Source organism: Dipteris shenzhenensis, chromosome 9, assembly GCF_047967505.1.
Source record: "Dipteris shenzhenensis isolate YYH24624 ecotype China chromosome 9, Dip_SZ_1.0, whole genome shotgun sequence".
Classification (NCBI taxonomy): domain Eukaryota; kingdom Viridiplantae; phylum Streptophyta; class Polypodiopsida; order Gleicheniales; family Dipteridaceae; genus Dipteris; species Dipteris shenzhenensis.
Window position 1 is genome coordinate 53370213 of NC_141604.1, and position 18172 is coordinate 53388384.

The window sequence follows — 18172 nt, forward strand, 5'->3', positions numbered from 1 at the left end:
AGATGGCGCAAGGTTATGTCAAGTTGTAGGGCGGGGGCAGAATGTGGGTACTTAATCTTCCAAGATTTGATGGGCGAGAGGAGTGAAAAGTCAAAATTCGTAGGAGTAGTAAAATTTTTAGCCATCGATTTTCCCTCTTCGGCAATACATGTCAGCAGAATTGGATATCGCAACAATGCAATGTGGCCTCAAATGCTTCAAAACATAAATAGGCCAAAGGAGGGCCAAAGGGCACACTATCAGGTTTGATGTTGTGTATTATGAAATGCAATGACCTTTGGCATGCTTATGAGCCATATAGCAAGCAAGTGCATGGAAAAAGAAACAACTCAAAATTGTAAATAGTGTTGGATTTATTAAAAGATCTTTGCACATTGAAAAATTTCACATTTTCGACTTCTTCCATTTTAGGGTGAATTTGAACACCAATACCAATAACTATCAATGTTTTAAGACCAATCAATAATTCCCTCAATTGGAAAGCTAGCCTCGCCACTCTGCTATGTGTGAATATGTATATATATATATTGGTTGTCAAAAATGGCATGTATTACACAAAGAACATTTGGAACCTATTCAAGTCATATTTGAAATGTGCATGCAAGCTACTCAAAATGTACCCCACCATGTGAGCAAAACATAGTGTAGTGGGTTCATCGTTTAGAGCAATTGTTTCCATAGAAAAAACCAACGGTCATCACCCAGTGTTGACACAGTGATTGATCCCAACACCTTCCAACGGGTACTGGAGCAATAGGCAAAACATCCCCAATTGGATGGTATGCACTAGCGAGCTTGATAAGCTACTGTGGGGGTTAAAGGTCATTGTGCCTTTACCCTGGTTATGTACAATACTCAAACACATATATAAATGAATGAAAAAGAAGATTAGAGTGTTCTGCACCCACCAAATCCTATGTGGCTCTTTGTTTCTCTCTCTCCCTCTTCCGTTCTTGCTTCCATTGAGAGCATTCTCAACTGGTATCAGAGCATGGAAGCTCAGCAGCTCTGTGGGAAGCTTTATGGGTGATTTTACTTGCATCTGAGTGCACAGAGACATTGACAGAACTTTTGGAAAGTCACTTTGGTTTTGCGAAGTGGTTTTGAGAGCCTGTTAAGTGTTTTCAAAGAAAAAGTCGTTTTTTAAGGATTTCCCTATTCCGTTCGACGACAGAGACTCCATAGTGACTTGTAGAGGCAACTATTGCTTGCTTTTGGTGTCCATTTCACTTTAGGAGCTTGGAAACACCTTCATTCTTGAAATTGGGATCATTTCATTAGATTTTTGACTCACTGTGTTAGTTTCTACGTTTTTCTACCCGGGTGTTGGAACTCAAGTTTGGAGCAACCATTTGCAGATCTATCAGTTTCAATGGACTCAAGAGGTCCTAAAACTTCTATGTTGCTCATCATTCACACTCCGGTGGAGCATGGCAACATGCAACTCACCATGGCTTGCAAGAGAAGCAAACAGAGGCTACGAGACAAGAAAGATGCAAAGATTGGTCAGGGCATAAGGAATAGATCGTGTGTTGAGGAAAGAAATAGAACAGTATCGAAATGGCAACGGAAGACACTTTTGCAACTTTTGTGAAGAGAGAAACAACAAGAAGAAAGAAGACTCCTTATAGAGAAGCAACATGAAGCAGTTGCAGATGCACGCATTCGATCATTGCGATCAGAGCGAAGAACACGAGCTATGATGTCACGATTGGTGATAGCATTCGAGGAAGCAACATCGGGCCATTCAGGTGAATATCAATCTCGAGTCTTCACAAGCTTTAGCCTGCATCCTAAATTCTATAGAGTGACAACCCTACCAACACCTCGGGAGATGCATGTAAAGCGGAAGCAATGCTAGATCATCCCGATCCGAGTAGTCTATGGGCTTCAACCGAATGCAAGAAAAGGAGAGACAGGCTAAGTGCGAAAGTCATTGCAATAGTGATGACGTTTTGGTATGAAAATACGAGAGTTTCTCCAAATAACAAGGACATCTGTAGAAAGTGGATGGGATGCAAGATGTTTGATGAGTACATCTTACACATGCTTGATACAACGCAAGTCAGCGGTTGCCTTAACCATCCTGGTGGTTGAGCTTTGGCATACTAGTTTACTTGTTTCATTTCTTGATACAACGTAGGTTAGTGGTTGCCTATGGTGGTTGTTTGTGATTAAGATTTGGGATGGTTTACTAGGCTGGCTTGGACTTAATGTGATTGTCCTAAACCAACCCAGTGGTTGGAATATCATGCAACCATGGATGGTTCAGCTCAAACACCAGAACCAGGTTGGCTTGGACTTAATGTGATTGTCATAAACTAGCCCGGTAGTTAGAACACCATTCAACCCTGGTAGGTTCAACTCAAACACCAGTTATGTGATTGTCTTGAACCAGTGTGGTTGAACAAAAAGTAACAACAATATATTTCGTAATAGAACAACAAAATATTGTTATTTTACTAAAGCAACCTAATGGTTCAAACACCATGCAACGGTGGCTGGTTTAGCTCAAACACCAATGTGGTTGAACATACATTAGTTGTTGACCAGTTCGATGGTTAAAATTACCGTGTTTCTTAGTACTTAAATTAGTTAAATTTAATTTCCTACTGTTCGGGTCAAATACTACTTAATTTCTAGATCGGGATGGCTTGGACTCAATGTGATTGTCCTAAGTGATCTTGGTGCTATTTCAAGTCAAACAACAGTATCTGATTGAAATTATGATTGAATAGAAATAAAGAAATGAAAAGCAATATATTGGTATAGAAATGAAAAAACAATATATTTTTATTTTCTAATTGTGAAATTCAAAAATGAAAAGCAATATACTTGTTATTGTCTAATTGTGACCGTCAAGCTAAACCAGCCCGGTGTTTGAAATTGTGACCGTGTCCTAAACCAGCTCGGTGGTTGAAATTATGATTGTCCTAAACCAACATGGTGGTTGAAATTGTGACTATCCTAAACCAACACGGTGGGGTGAAATTGTTTTGTTTTGCTAGTACCTTATTATATATGACTATATTAAACTAGCCCAAGGGTTGAAATTGTTTTGTTTTCCCATAGGTTGATTAGTTTAATTAGACTGCATTCTGTATTTTGTTTTGTTTTCCTCATAGTAGGGGGCCTACATGTTGGGTCAACAGACGTACGGTATCTCAATTTCATGGATCAAAATATTGACATTTCAATTAGACACAAGAGATTTGAGCATTAGAAGCCTTGATACATTAGGGAACTCAAAGATAGGAATGTTTGTTGTTGCCAATTTGCCAAACACACATAGGCTTTAACTTGTGCACACAAGTTGTGAATGACTTGAGATTTGGTCGTATTTGAGCATTGCTCCATGGGGATCAGTGCCCATGTCTCCTTGATGAATGTGTAGTTTGTAGGCCGCCTAGATCCTCATCATGTGTCGTAAGAAAGGCAACCTACATCCTCATCATGTGTCCCAAACAACCACCGCACTTGTTTTTGTAAATTCCAAACAATAGATTAACGCCACACTTATTTTTAGTATATCCCAAACAACCATCGTGCTTGTTTTTAGTCATCTAATCGCACGTCATGGGATCCAATTTCATTCTCCTTGGTTGCACACAAGGAAAATAGCTCCCACAAACAAATTGGTTCTCTTTAACTATTATCAGATTTCAACCACCGGGCTGGTGAAGTGTTAGAAAATGCATTTGTCTATGGCATCCCCTTTAGGCTGGTTCTCTTTAACTATTGTTAAATTTCAACCATCGGGCTGTGACCACAAATCCACAGGTGACCACAAATCCTAAACGAATGAATTGCATGCCATTCATAATGTAATAATAGAAGCAAACCACCATGCTGGTGACAGTTAATATGCTAGTGTGCAACCAACTAATTCATCTTGTAATAATAGAAGCAAACCACCGCGGTGGTGGTAGTTAATATCCTAGTGTGCAACCAACCAATTAATCTTGTAATGATAGAAGCAAACCACTGTACTGGTGGCAATTAATATCCTAGTGTGCATCTAACCACCACCTTGGTGACCACTTATCCTACACTACCACCTTGCTATCCTAAAACGGATCGTATAGTTGCAAAGTGCTATACTACAATAGTCCCCTTTAGGCTGGTTCGCTTAATTTATTATCGGATTTCAACCACCAAGCTGATGACCACAAATCCTAAATGAATTGCAAGTTATAAAATCATACTGTATTATTGGAAAATGTCCATCAAATTATAAAGTCCAACTTAGGGAAACATTTTAAAATTATAAAGTCCAACTGAGTGAAGCAGTCATAAGAAAATAGAACCTTCGAATCCAACTAAATGCAACATTTTCAAATTATAAAGTCTACCTGAGTAGAGCAGTCATAAAAGAGGTATCCAAGGACTGATAAATGGAAAATTATTACTTTAAAATTATAGTTATATAGAAAAGCCAAATGTATAGTCATCCCCTAAAGTTATATACTCGGGTAGTATACAACCAAGTTTTACTCTTCTACATTTTGAAAAGAGATGACCATGGTATCTAAGGATGGATAAATACAAAGACAATTTACTACTTTTTAAAAAAGAAGACAATTTATTGCTTAACTCAAGTTCTATTGAAAAGCCGACTGTATTAGAGGGTTGGTCAGCCCTTAAAAAAGTCTTAGGTAATATATATCCAAGATTCCAAGAGATCAAGTTCGAGATATTTGAAGGACTTTATATTTACGCAAGGATTCTAGGACAAGGGCTCAACACTTCGCATAGTGGGAGCCTTCAATAACATACTTCATAAACTATGGGTTCTTATAATATTGAAGGTCTTCCCACGGTTCCTCCTGCAATCTGACCATCTTGTAAATGACCTCTTGGGAACCTATATGTTCCTCCTCCAAGAAATCAATCTCATCTACAACAATCTTGGGTTACCGAGGGACCCCTTGCAAAATGGCTTCATCAAGCTCAGGACAAGTAGCAAAAAAATGTCATTGCTACTATGGCTTTCCATCTCTATTCCTTTGCTGTTCCTTCACTCGAGACCTGTCGGCTATTTAAACTTAGTTTGCTCTCCTACTATCCAAACTATAATTGTTCACATATTCTAATATGTAAAATCAAGCCGTCTTGACATGCTTAACGATGTAATCTAGTGAGATCGTTGCCATCTTTGAAGACCCTTTTACCGATAGATTCCACCCACATTACATTGATGAATATGACAGGCTAGTTGTATGATAGTTAAGGCTAGAAGAGGTAGGCACTAGCTAGAGGAGGTAGGCAATGGCAAGAAAATGCATTTTCCTTGGTTTAGGATTAATTGCAACCCCCACAAAATATAACGTTTAGTAAATCCCAAACCACCATTGCGCTTGTTTTGGTAAATCCCAATCAATAAATCCTCAAGTAATCCCAAAAAAGAAGAAATGTAAATTCCAAATAGTATACTAATCCCAACAACCACTGTGCTTGTTTTAGTCACAATGACTATACATGAGGAATCATCTAATTCATAGGTTTAGATTAGCATTCAGTTGGAATCAACAATGATTGTGCATGAGGGACCATCTAATTCACAGGCTTAGATTAGCATTGAGTTGGAATCAGGCTATAATAACAATGACTTTGCATGCAGGACCATCTAGTTCACAAGCTTAGATTAGCATTCAGTTGGTTCATCAGAATGTAATAACAATAGTTCTCATTCTTATGACCAAGAGCTATTGTTATTACAATCTAATGAACCAACTCAATGCTAATTTGATGTCCAGTTTTGATCTTTCCTTTCTTCAAGGTAGTTGGCTGTAATAACAATGACTTTGCATGAGGGACCATCTAGTTCACAGGCTCAAATTAGCATTGAGTCGCAATCAGACTATAATAACAATGACTTTGAATGAGGGACCATCTAATTCGCATGCTCAGATTATCATTAAGCTGGAGTTACAATATAAGAACATATCAAAGTGTTAGAATTTTAGAATTTCTTATTATAATGGCCATTGAATTATTACGATATTGGCTTTGATGACCGAGAAATTCTCCCATTGCAACCATCTAATCACACATAATGATGTATATGACCGCCTATGCTAGGCTAGGCTACTAGCTAGGTGCATGTGCCATCGCTCCTCCCCCCTCATCCCATTGAATTATTATGATCTTGGCTCCGATGACCGAGAAATTGCCCCATGGCAACCATCTAATTGCATGTCATGGCTAGACGATGATGTATTACTAGGATAGGTCTCCGCACCCCCCTCCTTCAGAACTGTATAAGCATCCCTATGCTAAGCTGGGCTACTAGCAAGATGGGTGCATGTGCTACCACTCCTGCTCCCTCATCCCATTGAATTATTATGATCTTGGCTTCGATGCCCGAGAAATTCTCCCATGGCAACCATCTAATCGCATGTTATGGCTAGACAATGATGTATATGACCGCCTACCCTAGGCTGGGCTACCAGCAAAATCCAACAGGAGGATTGTGTGTTCTTAGCATGATAAGCACCCAAATTCGTACAAACTGACATAAGAATTGTTGGTTGGTTTATGTTTTCATGGCCATACCAAGGGCTTTTAAAGCTCATGAAGCAATTGAGGTAAAATCAATATGTGGGTTTAAAATTAAGGACCTTTTCCTCTAGATGGATGTTCCATCTAATGCTGTTGAATATCACCAATATCCATCTTTTAATGAGATCTCATCAATGATACTTGAGTGTTGAGATTGCATCTTCCCACTAGTACCCACTACCACTAGTAGAAATGTGCTCTAGAAATGTCACCATGATTGGCTACACCTAGGCGTTTTTTGTGCTAAGCTTTATCAATCTTGATAATCCCTTCTAAGAAAATTGAAATTCCTTCTCAAGGTTTTCTCAATTGTTGTGAGATTATAACTTGCATTAAAGTTCAATTTTGGCCTTAAGTAGAGCATAGACTTGAAGTTACATTATTGTAGAGATGCCCAAATTTGGATATTATGCAAGACAATAGATTCTAACCCATAGTGATGTAATTTCCCCTCAATGAGTATGCTCATATAAACTTGGCATATGAATTATAATGTCAATGAAGAATATCAATACTAATCATAAGCACGTGTACATAGATTAATAAATTACAAGAAAATTTGACGAACGTATGTCCAACTCATTCTTCATATTCTTGTTCCATCTTGCATTATGAATTCACATGTTTCTATTAGTAGAGGATCACATTTGAGTTTTGTAGAGTGCTATAGTATGACTCTTAATTTCTCTATTTCATCTTTAATATTATTATGGGTGAGTTAAAGTTATGTCATGAGACCTGAATGAGAACTTTCATTTGCAAAAATGGGCAAGCGTGAAAGATTTTTATTGTTTACATAAAGAGACATCAATAAAGAAACATTTAGCACCTCAAGTACTATTGTGCCCATGTTCAAAGTTATAATAAGGGTTCAAATAATTTAACAATCCAGTATATGCTACTATGAAGGAAGCTATGTTCTTCTTTGTGGGGATGTATATGTAAAAGGTACTTTGATGTCTACTGACCTCATGACATCAAGGCATGGGCTAATTACAATTGTGAGAGATTGTTTATACATGAATAGATGTATAATGGCTCATGAATTGTGAAAATTTCAAGGTACTGTAGCATATAATACTGAGTTTACATGTTCGGACATCTCAGTAAGTGATGAAAAACCATCGCATCTACGGTAGAAAAAGTTCATGATTCTAGCAGTGTTAAAATATAGTTGTCTGCATGGTCTTGGGACGCTTGTACTCTTTAGGGTTTCTTGTACTAATAAGACCATGCTTTGATCTATCAAAAGCTTAAAATGATTGATAGCATCCTCCTCTGTAGTCCCAGGGTTTTCTTGTAGATAGATGTTCACACTAGAACATTTTCCTTCTGAAGTTTCTCTCTACAAAAGCCAATAATTCAAACAATTTAGAACTCTAGGTAGGATATGTTATGCAACCCTTTTGAACATTCTTAAATCCCAATGAACACCTCAAATACCATGTGCATATGAGAATGATCACTAACCTTATAACCTTGAATATCATTATTCAAGCGTCCCACTATGTTGACTAAGTCCATAATTTTGTAAAATTCTTTTCCAGCAACAATGTCTTTTGGAATCCTTTCACCCACAAAGAATAGCGAAGCCTCTACTATTGGCTCTAATGCTATCGAAGGTTTTGCATTCTCAAAGTATTCCTCAAATGATGGAAAATAACGAGAGCTTGTCCACTTAGCTTCAGTCACTATGGTGGTGATCCATCTTGTCCACTACCACATAACACAAAATTCATTACTTAGCATGCGTAAACTCAAGTGAACAAATAATAAATAAACCAAATGCCCACTTTATCAAAGGAATGATATTAACAAAGTAGTGTACTTACACTTTTTCGTATGTCAAAACTAATGTCTCGGCCTTGAGAGACAAAAGCCTCTTGACTGATAGCATTTACGGTATTATAGAGACCCATAAACAATATTCTCATCTCTTGGGAGAAGCCCTTTATTAGTGAAGGATCCCAACTATAGATAAAGAAAACCAATATTCTTAGTAGTGTTATCCAAGGAGCCCCTAAGAACTTAAAAGTTAGATTGAACAAAATTTGCGTGACATAAATTGAAAATTGATCAAGAATATACCTCCTTACTGCATCCAAGAATGCAGTGAGCTCTTCAATAGACCCTTTGGTATCAAAAAAATCATCGATTATTGTAGTAAGAACACTACTTCTTGCCCATACTAGTCTAGCAAGAGCATTCTCAGGTTCAAATAATGTAGCTGCTATAGAGAAAAAGCATTCTATTGGCTTTTGACGAGCGAAGCCAAGTTTATCAAATTGGCACTCCTTGTTCCATCTACATTGTACAAAGACAATGTTAGAAACTATTGCAAGAACATATATTGTCACTCTCAATTCATAAGGCCCCTAGATTTTTGCATTATTTTGGGTTGTGGAAGGGTGATAGCATAGGTTCATTTTTTGCTATCATAAGAAAGAATGAAAACTATAAAAATTAAGCCAAAGACGTAATGTCACCTGATTAGCTGAGCAAGCTCCTTTTGATGAAATGTTTGACACAAGTTATAGTCTGCCTTGGCTAGATTTAAAAAGGTTTCATTATTTATAGAAAACATCCTACAAGAACAACGTATACATGGTCAAAATATGAATGAATATACTCGAATCCTTGACATCTCATGAAGGCAATAGGAGGAGGAGAAATAAAGAGATTTTTTATAAAATTATAACATAAGCATGAAGTGAGGGTTACCAAAAATCTTACTTGTACAAGGATTTTCCAATCCATATATCATTAGATCCATATTGGTCTACATATTTTCTTGTCTCGATACGTGGAAGACTTGCATACCACGGATAATTGAGTGCATACTCTACCTGAGGACCAATGTGCTAAACATAGTGAGATGATTTAGAAGGGACGAGTAAAGATAAAAGTTGAATAGAATGAGGAGAAATGTTCTATGAGGCTTAGAGAAGTGACTGGTGCAATTTAACTTTGCTTAGCTCATGAGTAAGATTATTAGGTGCCACTAATGGAGAAACATAATGTATAATAGGTATACCTACCCATCATAATACATACATCTAGGTGTATATGTCTAAATTACTCCAAGATAATTCTTAACATGTACCTAGTTTTGCTTCACTTAGAAGCTTGACTTTAGAAACTACAAAATGTATATGCAACTATAAATTGGCGAGGTTACCTCGCCATGGAGATCTTTAGCAATAATCCACTTGTCTTGGACCTCGTTCTTTGCCACCTTGTCTTGTAGGAAAGTTCTGGTAAAGTGCTTGATCTCCTCTAGGATGGTTTCACCAGGCAACATTGTTTGTGAGGCTCGATACAAATTATACATGCCAGTCACAGCTTGGCTGGTTTGCCCCTCGAAGCAAAAGAACTGATTGTCTTTCTTGAAGCCATTGAAGACATCTGTGGGGGGCAATGACCATGGAGCACGAGGGACATGCAACAAGAAAAATAGATCAATCCTCTGTTTAAAGCAAAGGTCTCACACGGTAATACGGTGCCATGCTCTAGGGATGGATATTGTGCATAAAGCAAAATATAAGTTATCAGGGTTTTATGCAAATATGTCCATCAAGAATGGATAAACAAGACAAAATGTCAACATTGCAAATCCGTGTTTAGACAAAAATCAAGCATGGTGACACTCGATGCTATGGATTTAAATGCATACAAGTGTTAGTACTTAAATATTGAAAGGCGATAAGAATGCTATTGCTTATTAATAAGACAAGAGTCAGCAAACAACGAGACAATACCAATCGATGCGATGGTTTGAGATAACTTGGCTATAATGTTATACAAAGTTTGTTACAAAACTAAGGACTAGGGGGCTGCTGGTTCTGGCTTTACCTGGGGAAACATCATAGCCGTGAAGTCGTAGCAAGCGGAATCCCATCGCCGTGTCGTCTGCATCATATACATCTGACTCACTAGCCCATGCGATCCCTTTCTTTGTCCAGTGCCTGCCCAATTCATTGTTGCATCCAATCCGTTAAAACATTTTCTCTCTTGCCAAACCCATATCATTGGTGTCATTGTCCCTCTTCGATCTCTCACCTGTATACATAGTCCAAACAGTCTTTGATCTCGCTTTTGAAATAGCGCGATATCCCTAGCCTCTCCAGCCGATCCACGATCCACAAACGCTCGAACATATCAACCGGATATACATTCGGCACTGTCCAACATCGCATGCTTTAGCGAGTCATCTTCATACTAGTGTCAGAATACCTCACTTATTGAAGTACGCAAATTACACTGCCTTGGTCAACGTCCAAAATGAAATCATTCGAGCTATGAGTTTTGCAAATGTCAGCTGCCTGATCCTGTAAAAATACCTGCATTGTCGAATTTTTCTAGTGCCAATGTTAGATACTCGAGGCACTTTGGGTCTCCAGTGTACTTCAGTGCACAAGCAGTAGAGGCTGGAGAGAAAAGGAATGAACCATTCTTCGACTGTAGCTTCAAAAGCCTATTCCAATCCACTATTCTGTGTAGACCCTCGAGAGAATGTAACAATGTCGTAGGATAAGTGTGGAGTAACTCCATGGGGATCCTGTGTGGTGCGTAGAAAAGTGTTAGCAACATTAACTCCAATGATTCGCCAATGAGTCTATCAAAGTCCACACAACTCTTCAATGAGTCCACACAACTATTCAATGCAGGTACCAGGTTCTCACTTCTTTAGCTTCCTTTCGCGCTCTTGTTGTATATGGATCACCATTGGTGCATCGTAAGGAAGGTCCAGACCCAGGTCTTTTGCATCTTCCAACATCGCAGGGAAAACGATCTCGAATCCAATTGGCATATAGTCGTCCACCTCTGCTTCCATTTTGGCCACATTACCGTGGATGAATTCCAACCCTGAGAATTAGAGTATAAACGCTTAATTAGAGCTCGATCTGCTCTTGTTTGAGTGAATTTAGCAGCGCACAAGAAGATTTAGCGATCAAACAATTGGTGGAGTATCCGATCGACACCTCTCTTGATATTCTCCTCCCCCGTGTTCCACGTCTTTAGCGCCACGACGCAGGCAACAGTGCTGCAGACTCGATCGTAAGCGAGAAACAGCTCTTTATCACCCCAAGACCCGTCGGGAAGCTGGTTCCTCTTAAGCCATTCTACAGAATTTGGGAACTGAGGTCCTCCCCCGCCATTTAAATCTGGCACTAGTGCGACCCAGGCCGTGTCGTAGGCAGAAATAGATATCTCGCCAAGGGTCATGGAACGAAACATTGCCCTGATTGTCTCAATCCACTCTCGCATTTTGTCTGCATCGTCTCCAATCTGTGTTGTGATTGAACATACAAATCAGATCCTATGCACCTAACTTCCTTTCTACATGCAACCAGCAGGAGATAATAAAAGGTTGAGGTTAAAGCATCGCAGCATAAAATTTAGCTCCAAATTACCAGGGGAACTTCTTGAATCGGAGCTGCTATGCTCGAGCCCGCTGGAACATCCTTGACCTTATCCGTGTAGTACAGTGAGGTAGAGTTCTTGACATTAGCTGCAAGCGCTGTTTAGCAGACATTATAAGTCGATACTCTGGTGAGGTACAGCCAAAATTTCAGTTGTGCTTACCGCCTGCAGCGTGTGTGGGAAGAGGTTGAACAGCATGGGAGGAGAAATTGACGTGAAGGAAAGCTGGTTGGTTACCCGGATATGCTTCAGCGGAACTGCTGGAGCACTCTGTAGGGTCCCGTGAAAATGAAGATGCGTCATACTCTAAAGAAAGTTTAAGTTATCGCATGAACGATGACATTGATCGCAAATGCGGAAGACTTTCGGTTTGTACAATGATCTTGAATTAGTGAACAAGGTTGGCGACATGGGTGTGGACTCTGAGGAAACGACGACATGCTACATCGAGTGAGAGTGCCAATTCTGTTCGACATGGGGCTTGGCATAATTGTAGAGCCAGTTGGTAATCGAGGTTTAAATCTTCAATGGAGTTAACCCTTGGATACTGAATTAAGACAAGGAAGTCGTACCTATTGCTCGAACATTGGGCCTGTTCTTAGATTGCCGCTGGTGCTGGTGCTGCTGCTCTTGGAATTCGGTGCTGCGGAGCTTGAAGCTGTGCTGGAAGCGTGAGGCGGAGAAGCTAGCTGGAACAAGGCGGCAGTGCAAGGAGGCAGTGGGAGGGAGGTGCTGGCAGGGGGAAGCGGGGAGCTCGTGAGTCTGGAGGGGAAAGGAAGGGGAAGAGAGCGCCATGGCGATTGCCAGGGGCAGAAGCGATCGCAATGCGACAGAAGAAAGCTTCTGAGAGGGAAAGCTTGTCAGACGCAATATATGGACAGAAAGAGGTGGGAGAGGAAGAGGGGATGAAAAGGGGCTATGGAGAAGGAAGAAGAACACGAGAGTGGAGGAGGAGCTATGGCGACGAAGGAGGAGGATGGTGAAATAGAAGACTCAAGGGAGGCGACGATGTAGAGTTGGCGGACAAGGCCATTATAAATCCCTTAGCACAGAGGGGGTTAAATTTTGGCGGCTGTTTTAGCGGCGATTTAGGATGCGACAAAAGGAATTTTATTCAAGCGGACGGCGGATTCTTGACTGGCATCCCAACCCGGTGCCCAGGATCTTTGGCCTCAACATGCTTCCAATTCCCCGGTCATTTTCGCCGCCTTGCCACTAAACTTGGCGGTTGTCACCATTCTTTAAGCGGGAACGTAAAAGAAAAACAGCCTTAGCAAGAGAGCTTCCTTCCTCGTCCTAGTGCCACATTTTCTCCACGAGTTTTGGAACAAAGAAAAGAAAGAAAAGGCTTGGAAAGAAGTACCTAAGGGTGACGAAATGGCTCCAATGACTTCAACTCCTACCATTGTCTACTCGCTTTTTCCAATCTAGTTTTACATTAAATTTCATCCTAACAACACAATTCCATTTCGATTTGCATCCATTACGTTACAAGAAATTCAAATCTCTCAAAAGAGTGTCCAAATAAATGCTTAGTAAAAACCTTACCTAACGTAGCGTTCCCACTCTAGAGCATTAAGTTAAACCCTTGTTTCTATATTTCATCCTATTTCCTTTGAGAGAAGGTCCTTAAGATACCTATTTCAAAGGCATTAAATTTTAAATCTTTGACAGTGGCATAAAATAGGCCCTAGTACATACATAACTTAATCCTAATAAAAGTATAACTCACCCTTCATAAATATTTAACAAGAATCTTACTCAAAGGAGAGTTTCCTTACAATTCCCTCAACAAGGTTCCTTAAAGTACTTATTTAAAGAGGTTGATTTTCAAGCATCTTTCACATGCCTTTAAAAGTTTTAAAATAATTGGACCCCCCTTGAATTCCAATAGGAATGCACACTTCATGAAAATGCTTTACTAGTCTTTCTTAATTGGAGTGGGAATAGGAATAGGCCCTAACTAGGAAAGGGAAGCTAGAAGGAGGAGAGCCCCTCCTTTGAAGGAAAGGGAAGTTAGCAAGGAGGAGAACCCCTCCTTTTAAGGAAGGACTAAAAGCGCACTTAGGTTCACTTTTCTTTTTCTTTTCCCACTTTAAGAGGCCCTATGTGGTAGCGCCTTTACCTAAACTTTAGGCATGCATGCTTTGAAAGGAAAAGCTATGTTTCCATACTATCAAATTCCAAACATGAGCTCTAACAAGATGCAAGTATACTTCAAGCATCCAATTGGTAATACAAAGATAATATCCATCAAGCCTCCAATAGAGTGAAATGGCTCTACTTTTCTATGAGAAAATAGTTCAAAGTGCATTTGATTAAAAATATTATGGCATGGGATAACCTTTTAGCTACAAAAGTGCTAATGTTATGCTTGCATGTACATGTGATGTTGGCTTCTTATGCATTTTTTAAAAGCTCACCACAAAGATCTTTTGTTATAAAGACCAAGTACTTCCAAATACGCACTATATTGGACTACCCTTGTCTTTTCTGATGTGCGATTGTGCACATTTCATTTACATGATAAAGGTCTATTTATCTTAACCACATGACAAAATGAGGTTTCAATTAGGAGCTTGTGGGGAAATTTCCTAAAAAATTAAACTATTTACAACAAATGAGCATTTCCCTAGGGTTGAGCTATCTACATTCCCAACATCACATAATTGGACTCTGCCATAATAGGTTTCATTGTCCAACAAAGCTAGACTTGATGCAATCCTAGCATGAGGGAGAAGACAAAAGCTAATGTGCTTCTTGCCGAAGAAATTGGAATTAACTATCTAATGGAGAGCTCTTTTTGTTGTTATACAAAACATAGAAGATACTTTGGATTCTCCCAATACCGCCAAAGCGTTGAAAAAAACATACTATTCTTTTGTATATTTTCTATGTCCTCTAGTGGCCTCTTCTATCCAATCAATCTCTTCATGCAATCTCATCATGATGAAGAAGCTATAAACTATGAAGAAATAATTTGCTAATTAGAAGAGCAAAGTATGCATGTAGAACCACATCTTCCACGTAATATCTTGGTAATTTAGAATTAATACAATAAATATGCCATTTTGGGTTCATTACGTGAATTACAACTCTTACACAGTGAGCTATGTTAATGTTTGGGCAGCTAGACTAAGAAGGGTGGAGGGCAACACCATCCTTCAAACTCAATCTCATGCTTTGGAGGATACTAATAGGCAAACTCCTGGTTAGAGAAAGAATTGCTAAATGGAAACCGGATGTTAGCCTAAGTTGCCCCTTATGCAATGCTTTTAAGGAGACACATAGCATGTTTTATGGGAGTGTTTTTACATGAGGGAAGTTTGGAAGGAAATTAGCAAAAGTCCAAGTTCAATCCAGATTTACATGAAGGTTACGGTGGAAGATAGCCCTTTTAGGGGACTTTGGGGGACTAAATGAAAGTTTGTATTTCATTTGGCAATTGATTAGAGCTATAACCTTGGCTAACATTTGGAAGTATCGGAATGACTTAGTTTACAAAAGAGTAAGAGTCGGAAGACAAATAGCGCATGAAGTAGTTCAGGATGTCAAGAGGACTCTTTAGCATTTTGGTCATAAGAATGAGACCTTCAGAACTATAAGTTTTGTTTGGATGTAAATGTCTTAAGTTGACCTTGCCTTTCTTTAAGGCAGTCGGCTTTTCCTTTCATGTACGGTTCTTTTTTCTTTTAATACAAGTTTGAAATTCCCCCGTAAAAAACTCTTACACAGTGAGCTCTTCATGCAATCTCATCATGATGGAGAAGCTAAAACGTATTTAGAAATAATTAGCAAATGTGCATGTAGGAACTTCTTCTCTACATGACAATGCCTTGGTAATCTACAGGCAATCCAATACTACAACTGTTACATTGAATCTCAATCATCTCCCAAGTATGATAAAGGAATTTGTATCCCCTTGCACTCTAAAGGTCGACAAAAGTCCTTGATGTGCCACCTCCCTTGTGCAAACAAAGAGATGTCATTGTAGACTTTAGTTCTTCTTATTTTAAGATATGCTCTAGTTTTTCTAAATATAAAAGAGTCATTCTTGAACCAATAATTTTCAAATTATTAGAAGTTTATAATTGTAAGGTCTTCACAATGGCTTTTTCAATATATTAAACATCATGTGACTACAAAAGTGTTAAATTGATTGTTTAATCATCGCAAGTGACTAGGGTCGGTGTGTAGTGTAACCTTATGCTTTCCTTCATCAATGTAGCTTTTTGGTTGTCTTTTCTTTATATCTACCATCGCACTCATCTTTTGTTTCCCTTCTACTAATCTCTCTAAAGTCCTTGCTACATTTGATGGGTGTTTGAAATCGTTACACATGTATTTTTTTCTCCCCTCCCAAATCTTGTAATGTGTGCTAAAGGCCGGTTTCAGATTTCGGATGTTTGTTTTGGTGCTTGTGTACCCAAAATGTGTTCCAAACTAAAACAATCTTATTGAATGGTGAATTTGTTTTTTGGGTTGGTCGTGTTTGAGTTGTATGTCCGCATTGAGTCATCGATCCGGGCCACTAACAAACGGACGGCAATTTTTCATCCTAGCTCTGGCTTATACTCTTCCCTTAAGAATCATTGGAACTCCGCTCTGGCATCAAATTCGCAAAGGTCGGTCTGGAATCTCTGCTGCTAGAAAAGTCTCCACCGCTCACCCAACAAATCATCGCGAATTTGAACTCTCGGGGATGACTGGAGACTGAAAGCTCTGCGACCGGTACTGCATTCGTGATTGCGATGCTTTCAGAATGGCAGTGCTCCATACAGGAGATGCTACAATTTGCCGTGCTGGATTCCCCCACAAAGGCCGTAGAATGCCGGCACGAGTGGGATGCACACTGTATCTCCGAAGAGGACCGGCTCCATCAACGTTCGGATTTCGTAGAATGCTTGCCAGCGCGGCGGGAGTGGGCCGCGAGAAGGAAAAATCCTATAAGCAACTATAATTTCCACCTGCACAGTTATTTCACTTACGAAAGTCAATTTCCGCCTGCGCAGTCGTTGTATTTCACGTACGAAAGTCAATCTATATATATATATATGCCTTTTACATCTACCGAATATTTGTCCCACAAAACACGCCAAATGGCCGCAAAGGCATCTTTACGAGAAAGTTTGGCTTCTCCTCAAAGGATCACTCTATTCCATGAGAAAAAACAATGGCTATGAAACTCAATCTCTCAATAGCTCCTCAACGAACTTCTTTTCGGTCTGCCCTAGGGGTAGCCTTACCATTCGTGCCAAAAAACTAAAGCAGAAATTATGAATTTAAAATATCAAAAAATACCCAATATGTGGACTAGCCACGTGTCCAAACGTTGTTGGCTGAAAACCACTATAGAGAGCTATGTACACTATACATTCCATGCCATACTTTCAAACCTACCATTGATGAGGAAAATCCTACATGGCATGATAAATACAACAACAACAAAGATATTGTAGATAGCAATAGGGGGAAATTCAATAAATTCAATACAACATTATCGTCAAATTTAACTAGTCTATCCAACGACACATCATCTACTACCCTATCCCATCAAGAGAAGGAACATACATATGACACTGTGGTTGATATGCCAACCAACAAAAGAGGGAATCAACTACTAAAATAAATGCTCCTAACATACAATCTTATATCAAATAATGAGCATTACATCACAATATGAAAGCTAAACAAGGAGCAACGTCTGTTCATGGACAACATCATGCTACAAAATAGAATAATTCCTTCTAAAACAACACATCTCTTCTTGATGGGCAACACTCACACAAGGACACTACCAATATAGATTTGCCAAAAGTCCTCCTGCTTGCATATGCAGGAAAGGCAAAATTCAATATCGGGGGCACAACTATTCACTCAGCTCTTCATTTGCCACTAATGGCGAGCCATTACACAAGCCTCTCAGCAAAGAAGCTCCAAGAACTTTCACAACTTTACAAAGACCTCCAATTAGTCGTTTTTGACAAGGTGTCTCTAATCGGCCATAGCATGTTACTCGCAGCAGCAGACATGCGACTTAGAGAGATCAAACACAACCACATGGAACCATTTAGGGGAGTTGATGTACTTCTTTATGGAGATGTATGCCAAGCTAGCCCTACAAAAGATTCATGGCTCTTTATTGAAAATTTGTCAAATACACCAAACATTGCTACTTACTGGAAGA

At 39.3% G+C, this 18172-nt stretch overlaps 1 protein-coding gene across 3 annotated transcripts; it reads right to left on the minus strand.

Moving 5' to 3' along the window:
• Positions 1-7378: 7378 nt before the first annotated feature.
• LOC147898837 (ent-kaurene synthase CPS/KS, chloroplastic-like) lies at positions 7379-12959 on the minus strand. 3 transcript variants are annotated; one of them, XM_087379714.1, is made up of 15 exons: positions 12558-12959; positions 12223-12255; positions 11976-12082; positions 11544-11850; positions 11244-11427; positions 10902-11119; positions 10621-10741; positions 10414-10526; positions 9740-9966; positions 9295-9407; positions 9048-9146; positions 8650-8865; positions 8394-8532; positions 8032-8277; positions 7379-7906 (listed from the first exon to the last, which is right to left on the minus strand). In XM_087379714.1, exons 1-15 carry the CDS (start codon positions 12778-12780, stop codon positions 7619-7621), a joined length of 2634 nt encoding a protein of 877 aa, XP_087235840.1. In that variant the 5' UTR covers positions 12781-12959; the 3' UTR covers positions 7379-7618. The 3 variants fall into 3 exon arrangements, with proteins under 3 accessions (XP_087235840.1, XP_087235839.1, XP_087235838.1); XM_087379713.1 differs by having other exon boundaries at positions 11976-12073; positions 12148-12255; XM_087379712.1 differs by having other exon boundaries at positions 7380-7906; positions 12148-12255.
• Positions 12960-18172: the final 5213 nt, after the last annotated feature.